We start from the raw sequence: 10350 nt of genomic DNA, 5'->3' as shown, positions 1-10350 counted from the left end.
CCCCAGACCCAAAAACTGGGGGGGGAGGGGGGTCCAGAGCAGCCAGAACCCCCCCCCCCACTTAAGACCCTCTTGGACCCCCAAATATCCCCCCCAGACCCTCAATTCCCCCCCCAAAACTGGGGGTCCCAGACCAGCGCAACCCCCCCGCCCCCCCCCCGCCCCAAAACCCCCAATTTTATTGAATTTTTACTCCAAAAAAATGTCTTTTTTTAATTTTCAAAATAGCACAAAAACGACGGACACAACACTCGGGGGGGGGGGGGGCGGGGGGGGGGGAGGGGTCGGGGGGGGGGGCGTTTTTTTCCCCCTCCCCCCCCCCCCCCCCCCACTATGATACACAGGGGGTCCCCCCCCCTCCCCCCACCCCCGGGGGGAGGGGAGGGTCTGTACAGGGTGGGGGAGGGGTCCCGAGGGGGGGGTTTTGGGGAGGGGGGGAGGGGCAGCGTTGTACAAAACTTTTCATTCCAGCAACTGCAACAGGTAAAAAAAAAAAGCCCCCCCCCCCCACCCCGACCCCCATCCCCCCCCCCCCCCCCGGAGGCGAGGGGACCCCAAAACTCCCCCCCAAAAAAACCCCCCCCCCCCGGGGATGTTGGGGGTGAGGGGGTGGGGGGGGGGAGTCCCCGGGTTTTGTTGTTTTGTTTTTATTTGGGGCGGGGGGTCCCGGGGGTCCTTCACTGCCCTTCGGCCTTGGGCTTCTTTGGAGCGGATTTCCTAGGGAGGGGGAAATTTGGGGAGGGGGTCTGATGGAGACCCCTCCTCAAAATAACCCAAAAAAAAAAAAAAAACCCAACCTGAGACCCCCAAAACCCCTCCCCCCCCCCCAAACCAGACCCACTGACCCCCCCCAAAAGAGCCCCCAGACCCCCAATTCCCCTCAAACCAGACCCACTGACCCCTCCGGGACCCCCCAAAAAGCTCCCAGGCCCCCAAACACCCGCACAGATCCCCCCCCATGCCCCCCCAAAACCCCCAAAAAAAAGCCCCCAGACCCACAAACCGGCCCCAAAGACCCCCCCAGGAGAGCCCCCAGACCCCTCCAGGACCCCCCACTCACAGGTCGGGGGACGCCAGGGGCCGTTTGCTGCCCGGTTTCCCGGCGGCTCCGTCCTTGCTCGACTCTGGGGGGGTTTGGGGGGGGACAGCAGGGGGTGAGGGGGGACCCCCAGGTGTCTGCAGCCCCCCCCCGAGGGTGTGTGCAGCCCCCAGACTCATTTGAGAGCCCCCAGACTCATTTGAGAGTCCCCAGACCCACCCTGCAGCCACCGCACCTGGGCGGCCAGGCTGTAACCACTGTCACTGTGGGTGGGTGACAAGGGGACAACCCCAGTGCCACAAACCCCCCCAGGAATGTGCAGCCCCCAGACCCATTTGAGAGCCCCCAGACTCATTTGAGAGCCCCCAGACCCACCCTGCAGCCACCGCACCTGGGTGGCCGAGCCGTAGCCCTGGTCCTTGGCAGGGAGGGTGATGGGGACAATCCCACTCCCACAGCGTCCCCAAGGTGTGTGCACCCCCCAGACTCATTTGAGAGCCCCCAGACTCATTCCAGAGCCCCCAGACCCACCCAGCAGCCACCACACCTGGGTGGCCAGGCTGTAACCACTGTCACTGTGGGTGGGTGACAGGGGACAACCCCACTCCCACAGCCTCCCCAGGTGTGTGCAGCCCCCAGACCCATTTGAGAGCCCCCAGACCCAATTCAGAGCCCCCAGACCCAATTCAGAACCCCCAGACACAATTCAGAGCCCCCAGACCACTCCTGGGTGGCCAGGCTGTAACCATTGTCACTGGGTGGGTGACAGGGGACAACCCACAGCGTCACTCCCACAGCCTCCCCAGGTGTGTGCAGCCCCCAGACTCATTCCAGAGCCCCAGACGCACCTGGCAGCCCCCAGACCCAATTCAGAGCCCCCAGACCCACCTGGGTTGCCAGGCTGTAACGTCACTGTGGGTGGGTGACAGGGGACAACCCCACTCCCACAGCGTCCCCAAGGTGTGTGCAGCCCCCAGACCCAATTCAGAGCCCCCAGACCCACCTGGGTGGCCAGGCTGTAACCACTGTCACTGCAAGTGGGTGACAGGGGACAACCCCACTCCCACAGCCTCCCCAGGTGTGTGCAGCCCCCAGACTCATTCCAGAGCCCCCAGATGTACCTGACAGCCCCCAGACCCAATTCAGAGCCCCCAGACCACACCTGGGTGGCCAGGCTGTAACCATTGTCACTGGGTGGGTGACAGGGGACAACCCACAGCGTCACTCCCACAGCCTCCCCAGGTGTGTGCAGCCCCAGACCCAATTCAGAACCCCCAGACCACACCTGGGTGGCCAGGCTGTAACCACTGTCACTGTGGGTGGGTGACAGGGGACAACCCCACTCCCACAGCCTCCCCAGGTGTGTGCAGCCCCCAGACTCATTCCAGAGCCCCCAGACCCACCTGGCAGCCCCCAGACCCACCTTGCAGCCACCGCACCTGGGTGGCCGGGCCGTTAGCCCTTGTCGTTGCGGGCGGCGATGCGGAAGATGATGGCCGGCTTGGTGGTGTGGTCGATGTGGGCGCTGGCCAGGCTGGAGGCCGGCACGAGGCACGAGGGGCTGGGCCCGCAGTAGACCCTCATGAAGGCCAGCTGGGCCCCCCCCCCGCGGGCCTCGGGACCCCCCCCGGGCCCCCCCTGGATGGCCAGGTACACCGAGTACTCGGCGATGCGGCCGGACGTCACCGACGGCGGCTCCCACGTCAGGTGGGCTCCGTCGGGGCTCTGGGGACACGGGGGACACGGGGGTCAGGGGGGACACGGGGGTCAGGGGGACATGGGGGGGACAGAGGGGACATGGAGGGGACAGGGGGGACATAGGAGGGACAAAGGGGTCAGTGGGGCATGGGGGACACGGCGGGGACGGGGGGGACACAGGGGTCAGGGGATGACGCGGAGTTGGGGGATATGGGAGTACAGGGGGCTATGGGAGGTGAGGGGCATGGGGGGACACAGGAGGGTCCCCACAGTGGGTCTGGGGTCCCCATGGTGGGTCTGGGGGTCCCCACAGTGGGTCTGGGGTCCCCATGATGGGTCTGGGGTCCCCACAGTGGGTCTGGGGTCCCCATGGTGGGTCTGGGGTCACCTTGCTGATCTCAATGGTGCCCAGGAAGCCAGGCAGGGGTGGGGTTGGATCGGGTTGGGTTGGGGTGGATGGTATGGGCTCCCCCATGGGTTTGGGGTCCCTGTTTTGGGTCTGGGGTCCCTGTTTTGGGTCTGGGGTCCCGGGCAGGGGTCAGGCCATGGGTCGGGGGTCACCTTGCTGACCTTCATGGTGCCCAGGAAGCTGGGCAGGGATGGGGTTGGGAGTTGGGTCAGGACATGTCGGGGTTGATGTTAGGGCTCCCCCATGGGTTGGGGTCCCTGTTTTGGGTCTGGGGTCCCTGTTATGGGTCTGGGGTCCCTGGCAGGGGTCGGCCCGTGGGTCGGGGGTCACCTTGCTGATCTTGATGGTGCCCAGGAAGCCGGGCAGGGGATGGGGTTGGGGGTTGGATCGGGTTGGGTTGGGGTGGATGGTATGGGCTCCTCCATGGGTTGGGGTCCCTGTTTTGGGTCTGGGGTCGCTGTTATGGGTCTGGGGTCCCTGCCAGGGGTCGGGCCGTGGGTCAGGGGTCACCTTGCTGATCTTGATGGCGCAGGGCGCCCCCGGGAAGCCGGGCAGGGCAGGTTTTGAAGGCCGACAGCTCCGAGAAGGGCCCGCGGCCGCAGGCGTTCAGCCCGGCCACGCGGAACTTGTAGGCCGTGCCCGGCTGCAGCTCCTGGCGGCGCAGCTGGGAGTGGTCCGGGACCCCCGAGCCCTCCTCCTGCGGGGACACCGTGGGGACACCGTGGGGACACGGGCACAGAAACCCCCCAGACCCAGGGACGCGCACAGAGAAACCCCCGGGACGTTGGGGACAGCTCCTGGGACCCCTGAGCCCTCCTCCTGCGGGGACATGGGGGACATCGTGGGAACACCGTGGGGACACTGTGGGGACACCGTGGGGACACCGTGGGGACATCGTGGGGACACCGTGGGGACACTGTGGGGACACCGTGGGGACAGAGAACCCAGGGGTGTCCCCAGGGGTGTCCCAGAGCTGTCCTGGGGTGTCCCCATCATCACAGGGGTGTCCCTGGTACCATAAAGCTGTCCCCAGGGCTGTCCCCAGTGCCATGAGCCTGTCCCAGAGCTGTTCCCGGTGTCCCCAAGCCTGTCCCAGGGCTGTCCCACGGCTGTTCCTGGTGTCCCCAGAGCTGTCACTGGTTGTTCCCGGTGTCCCCAGGGCTGTCCCAGAGCTGTCCTTGGCTGTCCCAGGGCTGTCCCTGGTTGTCCCCGGCATCCCCAGGGCTGTCCCAGGGCTGTCACTGGTTGTCCCCGGCGTCCCCAGGGCTGTCCCAGGGCTGTCCCCAGTGTCCCCAGGACTGTCCCTGGGCTGTCCCCGGTTGTCCCCGGCGTCCCCAGGGCTGTCCCCGGTTGTCCCCAGAGCTGTCCCAGGGCTGTCCCTGGCTGTCCCAAGCCTGTCCCCAGAGCTGTCCCCGGGCTGTCCCTGGTTGTCCCCAGTGTCCCCAGTGTCCCCAGGGTTGTCCCCGGTGTCCCCAGAGCTGTCCCAGGGCTGTCCCCGGTTGTCCCCGGTGTCCCCAGAGCTGTCCCAGGGCTGTCATTGGTTGTCCCCGGCGTCCCCAGAGCTGTCCCTGGCTGTCCCAGAGCTGTCCCCAGAGCTGTCCCTGGCTGTCCCCGGGGCTGTCCCCCGTGTCCGGGGTCACTCACGTCGGGCGGGGGGCGCGTCCTCGGGCGGCAGGAAGTAGTGAGTGACCATCATGGTGGTGCCCTTGATGACCCCCACGTCGAACCACTGGTTCTCCTTCTTGGGCAGCGCCTTGGGCGGCGCCCCCGGCTCCGGCTTCTGCGGAAACGGGGACGCGGGGAAAATCGGGGCCGTGCGGGGGAAATCGGGGATTTTACGGGGGCAAAGCGGGGGATTTGGGGGGATTTTATGGGGGGGAAATTGGGGGGTTTTATGGGAAAAATTGGGATATTTAGGGAGAAATTTGGGGATATTTAGGGAGAACTCTGGGAATTTTTAGGGGGAAATCAGGGATTTTACGGGGGGGGAAATTGGGGGATTTTATGGGGGGAAATTGGGATATTTAGGGAGAAATTTGGGATATTTAGGGAGAAATTTGGGAATTTTTAGGGGGAAATTGGGGATTTTACGGGGGGAAATCGGGGGATTTTATGGGGGAAAATTGGGATATTTAGGGAGAAATTTGGGAATTTTTAGGGGGAAATCGGGGATTTTATGGGGGGAAATCGGGGGATTTTGAGGGGATATTTAGGGAGAAATTTGGGAATTTTTAGGGGGAAAGCGGGGATTTTATGGGGGAAATCAGGGGATTTTGGGGGGATATTTAGGGAGAAATTTGGGAATTTTTAGGGGGAAATCGGGGATTTTATGGCGGGAAATTGGGGGATTTTATGGGGGGAAATTGGGATATTTAGGGAGAAATTTGGGAATTTTTAGGGAGAAATTTTGGGAATTTTTAGGGGGAAATCGGGGATTTTACGGGGGGAAATTGGGGGATTTTAAGGGGGGATTAAGGAGGAAATTGGGGATTTTATGGGGGGAAATCAGGGATTTTATGGGGGGAAATCGGGGGAAATTGGGGGGATTAAGGAGGAAATTGGGGGAATGTTGGTAGGAAATTGGTGGATTTTTTTAGGGGGAAATTGGGGATTTTATGGGGGGAAATTGGGGGATTTTATGGGGGAAAATTGGGATATTTAGGGAGAAATTTGGAATTTTTAGGGGGAAATCGGGGATTTTATGGGGGAAATCGGGGATTTTATGGGGGGATATTTAGGGAGAAATTTGGGAATTTTTAGGGGGAAATCGGGGATTTTATGGGGGGAAATCGGGGGATTTTGGGGGATATTTAGGGAGAAGTTTGGGAATTTTTAGGGGGAAATCGGGGATTTTATGAGGGAAAATTGGGATATTTAGGGAGAAATTTGGGGATATTTAGGGGGAAATTTGGGGAATTTTTAGGGGGAAATCAGGGATTTTATGGGGGGAAATCGGGGGATTTTGGGGGATATTTAGGGAGAAATTTGGGAATTTTTAGGGGGAAATCAGGGATTTTACGGGGGGGGAATCGGGGGATTTTGGGGGGATATTTAGGAGAAATTTGGGAATTTTTAGGGGGAAATCGGGGATTTTACGGGGGGAAATCGGGGGATTTTGGGGGATATTTAGGGAGAAATTTGGGAATTTTTAGGGGGAAATCGGGGATTTTATGGGGGGAAATTGGGGGATTTTATGGGGGAAAATTGGGATATTTAGGGAGAAATTTGGAATTTTTAGGGGGAAATCAGGGATTTTATGGGGGGAAATTGGGGGATTTTGGGGGGATATTTAGGGAGAAATTTGGGAATTTTTAGGGGAAATCGGGGATTTTATGGGGGTAAATTGGGATATTTAGGGAGAAATTTGGGAATTTTTAGGGGGAAATCGGGGATTTTATGGGGGGAAATTGGGGCAATTTGAGGAGGTTTTGGGGGGATTTTTTAGGGGGAAATCAGGGGAATTTGGGGGCATTAAGGAGGAAATTGGGGGAATTTTGGGAGGAAATTGGAGGATTTTTTAGGGAGAAATTGGAGGATTTTGTGGGGCAATTTAGGGGGAAACTGGGGATTTTTTTTTGAGGGGAAATTGGGGGGTTTCTTTGGGGAGAAATTGGGGGAATTTCTAGCGGATTCTTGGGGAAATATTGGGAGAATTTTGGGGGAATTTCTGGTGAATTTCTGGAGGAGCTGTGAGGATTTTGGGGGGATTTTGAGGTGAATTTGGAGGATTTGGGGGGATTTTGAGGTGAATTTGTGGAGATTTTGGGGGGATTTTGAGGTGAAATTGTGAGGATTTTGGGGGGATTCTGAGGTGAGTATGTGGGGATTTTGGGGGGATTTTGAAGTGAATTTGTGAGGATTTTGGGGGGATTTCAGGTGAATTTGTGGGGATTTTGAGGTGAATTTTTGGAGATTTTGGGGAGATTTTGAGGTGAATTTGTGAGGATTTGGGGGGATTTCAGGTGAATTTGTGAGGATTTTGGGGGGATTTTGAGGTGAATTTGTGAGGATTTTGGGGGGATTTCAGGTGAATTTGTGAGGATTTTGGGGGGATTTTGAGGGTGAATTTGTGAGAATTTGTGAGGGATTTTGAGGTGAATTTATGAGGATTTTGGGGGGATTTTGAGGTGAATTTGTGATGATTTTAGGGGGATTTTGAGGTGAATTTCCCCCCCACTCACCACGGGGGTGCTCTCGATGCCGTTGGCCACCTCGGCCAGGGCGGCGGCCGCCTGCAGCTTGGCGGGGCTGGGGGCCACTGCGGGGCCCGGGGGGGGCCACGAAAGCGCTCGAGGGGGCCAGGCCTGGTGGGGGGGTGGCACAGAAAAAATTGGGGAAGGGGCTTAAAACCCCCCCCATCCCTTGGAATTCCCCACCCACCCCAATGGCAGCAGTAGGGTCTCAAACCAACCCTAGGGGTGCCCCCCCTTGTCATGGGTGCCCTCCCAAAGGGGTCCCAGACCCCCCCCCAGGGATCCTAAATCCCCCCTCACCCCATAAGCATCCCCCAAAAAGGACCCCCCCCCCTCCAAGAAATGGGTGCCCCCCGGGGGTCCCAAACCCCCCAATGTGAACCCCACCCATCCCCTAAAAAGGAGCCCCCCCCCAAAATGGGTGCCCCCACCCCATAAACATCCCCCAAAGAACCCCTCCCCCACAATGGGGGTCCCAACCCCAGAGCCCCCCACCCTCCCCACGCCGTGGTGTCTCACCGTCCCCGGGGGGGGGCAGCAGGGTGGCGGGGGTGGCCCCCCCGGGCACTGTCCCCAGGTCCCCCAGGCCGTTGGTGTCACCCGCGGGGTCGTTGAGGCTGTCGGCGGGGGCCAAGGCCTCGGTGGGCAAATGGGGGGGGGGGCGCGGCCGCCTGGGTGGGGGCGGCGGGGGTGGGGGGGGGAGGGGCGGGGGTGGGGGGCGCTTGGGGGGCGGCGGGGGGGGTCCCGGCCTCGGCCAGGTGCTGCTGGTGCTGCACCAGCGCCGCCAGTTCCTGCTGGGTGAGCACCAGGGGCAGCGCCCCCCCCCGCGCCCCCCGCCCCCTCCGACACCCCCAGGGCCCCCCCCAGCTCCGAGGGGCCCCCCCCGGGCTCGCCGGGCTCCAGCGGCTCCGATGTCCCTGTTGGGGAGGGGGGACGACAGCGGGGTCAGGGCTGGGGGCAGGGCGGAATGGGTCACCCCAAAATCCACCCCGGGGGGTCACCCCAAAATCCACCCCGTGGGGTCACTGGGGTCAGCCCAAAATCCACCCCGTGGGGTCATTGGGGTCATCCCAAAATCCATCCCGTGGGGTCAGCCCAAAATCCACCCCGTGGGGTCATTGGGGTCATCCCAAAATCCACCCCGTGGGGTCAGCCCAAAATTCACCCCGTGGGGTCATTGGGGTCATCCTAAAATCCTCCTTGTGAGGTCATTGGGGTCAGCCCAAAATCCACCCTGTGGGGTCATTGGGGTCATCCTAAAATTCACCCTGTGAGGTCATTGGGGTCATCCCAAAATCCACCCCGTGGGGTCATTGGGGTCAGCCCAAAATCCACCCCGTGGGGTCAGCCCAAAATCCACCCCATGGGGTCATTGGGGTCAGCCCAAAATCCACCCCGTGGGGTCATCGGGGTCAGCCCAAAATCCACCCAGTGGGGTCATTGGGGTCAGCCCAAAATCCACCCAGTGGGGTCATTGGGGTCAGCCCAAAATTCACCCCGTGGGGTCATTGGGGTCAGCCCAAAATTCACCCCGTGGGGTCATCGGGGTCATCCCAAAATCCACCCCATGGGGTCACCGTGGCCAGGGGGTCACTGTGGCCCCCATTGTGTGACCCCCATAACCATGGGACCAAGACCCCAGTGACCACCCCCAAACCCCCCCAGGACCCCCCAAATCCTCCTCCCAGACTGACCTATGACCCCCTGCTCTGTGGCCTGGATGGCCAGAGCCTGGGCTTGGGGCCACCACCATGGGACCAAGACCCCAGTGACCACCCCCTAACCCCCCCAGGATCCCCTAAACCCCTCCAGGACCCCCTAAACCCCCCTAGGACTCCCCAGAATCCCGCTCCCAGACTGACCCCTGACCCCCTGCTCTGTGGCCTGGATGGCCAGAGCCTGGGCTTGGGGCCACCACCATGGGACCACCATGACCATGGGACCAAGACCCCAGTGACCACCCCCAAACTCCCCCAGGACCCCCTAAACCCCCCCAGGACCCCCCAAATCCCCCTCCCAGACTGACCCCTGACCCCCTGCTCTGTGGCCTGGATGGCCAGAGCCTGGGCTTGGGGCCACCACCATGGGACCACCATGACCATGGGACCAACACCCCAGTGACCACCCCATAACCCCCCCAGGATCCCCCAAACCCCTCCAGGACCCCCAAACCCCCCCAGGACCCCCCAAATCCCCCTCCCAGACTGACCCCTGACCCCCTGCTCTGTGGCCTGGATGGCCAGAGCCTGGGCTTGGGGCCACCACCATGGGACCAACACCCCAGTGACCACCCCCTAACCCCCCCAGGATCCCCCAAACCCCTCCAGGATCCCCCAAAACCCCCCAGGACCCCCCAAATCCCCCTCCCAGACTGACCCATGACCGCCTGCTGCTGCGGCCTGCAGCACGGCTTGGATGGCCAGAGCCTGGGCTTGCGCCTCTTCGCTGGCCGCGGCCGCCGCCGCCGCCTCGGCCGCCGCGGTGACCGCCAGCTCCTCGGGGGTCAGCCCTGGGGGCCCCCCCGCGCCCCCCGCCTCGGCCAGCAGCTCGGGGGGCAGCGCCAGCCCCTCGGCCGGGCCCCCCTCGGCCGCGGCCGGCGGCAGCACCACCACGGCCAGCGGCTCCGGGGACCCCCCGGCCTCGGCTCCGGGGGCGGCCTCGGGCCCGGGGGGGGACGGGGACGTGGCCGAGGAGGGGTCCTGGGGTGGGTGGGGGTCTCCAGGAGGGGTGGGCGTGGTGGTTGGGGGGGTCTCGGGAGGAGCCGGGGGGGATTCGGTCAGCGACGAGATGGTCTGGGGGGGGGGAGGGGAGAGGAAATGGGGTTGGGGAGGGAAGAGACCCCCCCCCGAAATGGGGCCTTGGTGGCCTCCAGAGCCACCGGCCGGTCCCTGGTGGCACTGCTGTGCGACTTAGGGCACCCTCGGTGTCATCAAACCCCCCACAGTGTCCCCAAACCCCCCTCGCTGTCCCCGAACCCCCTCCCAGTGTCCCCAAACCCCCACCTCGTTGTC

The 10350-nt window shown here is 62.2% G+C and overlaps 1 protein-coding gene across 1 annotated transcript in view; it reads right to left on the bottom strand.

Moving 5' to 3' along the window:
• Nucleotides 1-639: 639 nt before the first annotated feature.
• Nucleotides 640-10350, bottom strand: part of LOC137466896 (host cell factor 1-like) — a 36537-nt gene continuing 26826 nt past the window's right edge. Inside the window, 11 exon segments of the mRNA XM_068178513.1 lie at nt 640-717; nt 1061-1124; nt 2463-2496; nt 2498-2764; nt 3657-3701; nt 3703-3857; nt 4806-4926; nt 7328-7414; nt 7416-7450; nt 7859-8290; nt 9723-10131. Of these exon segments, the coding sequence (XP_068034614.1) occupies nt 678-717; nt 1061-1124; nt 2463-2496; nt 2498-2764; nt 3657-3701; nt 3703-3857; nt 4806-4926; nt 7328-7414; nt 7416-7450; nt 7859-8290; nt 9723-10131 (1689 nt within the window). The 3' untranslated portion in view covers nt 640-677.

Source organism: Anomalospiza imberbis, unplaced genomic scaffold, assembly GCF_031753505.1.
Source record: "Anomalospiza imberbis isolate Cuckoo-Finch-1a 21T00152 unplaced genomic scaffold, ASM3175350v1 scaffold_465, whole genome shotgun sequence".
Lineage (NCBI taxonomy): Eukaryota > Metazoa > Chordata > Aves > Passeriformes > Viduidae > Anomalospiza > Anomalospiza imberbis.
The sequence above is the reverse complement of the archived record's forward strand: the minus strand, read 5'-3'. Positions and strand labels throughout refer to the sequence as shown.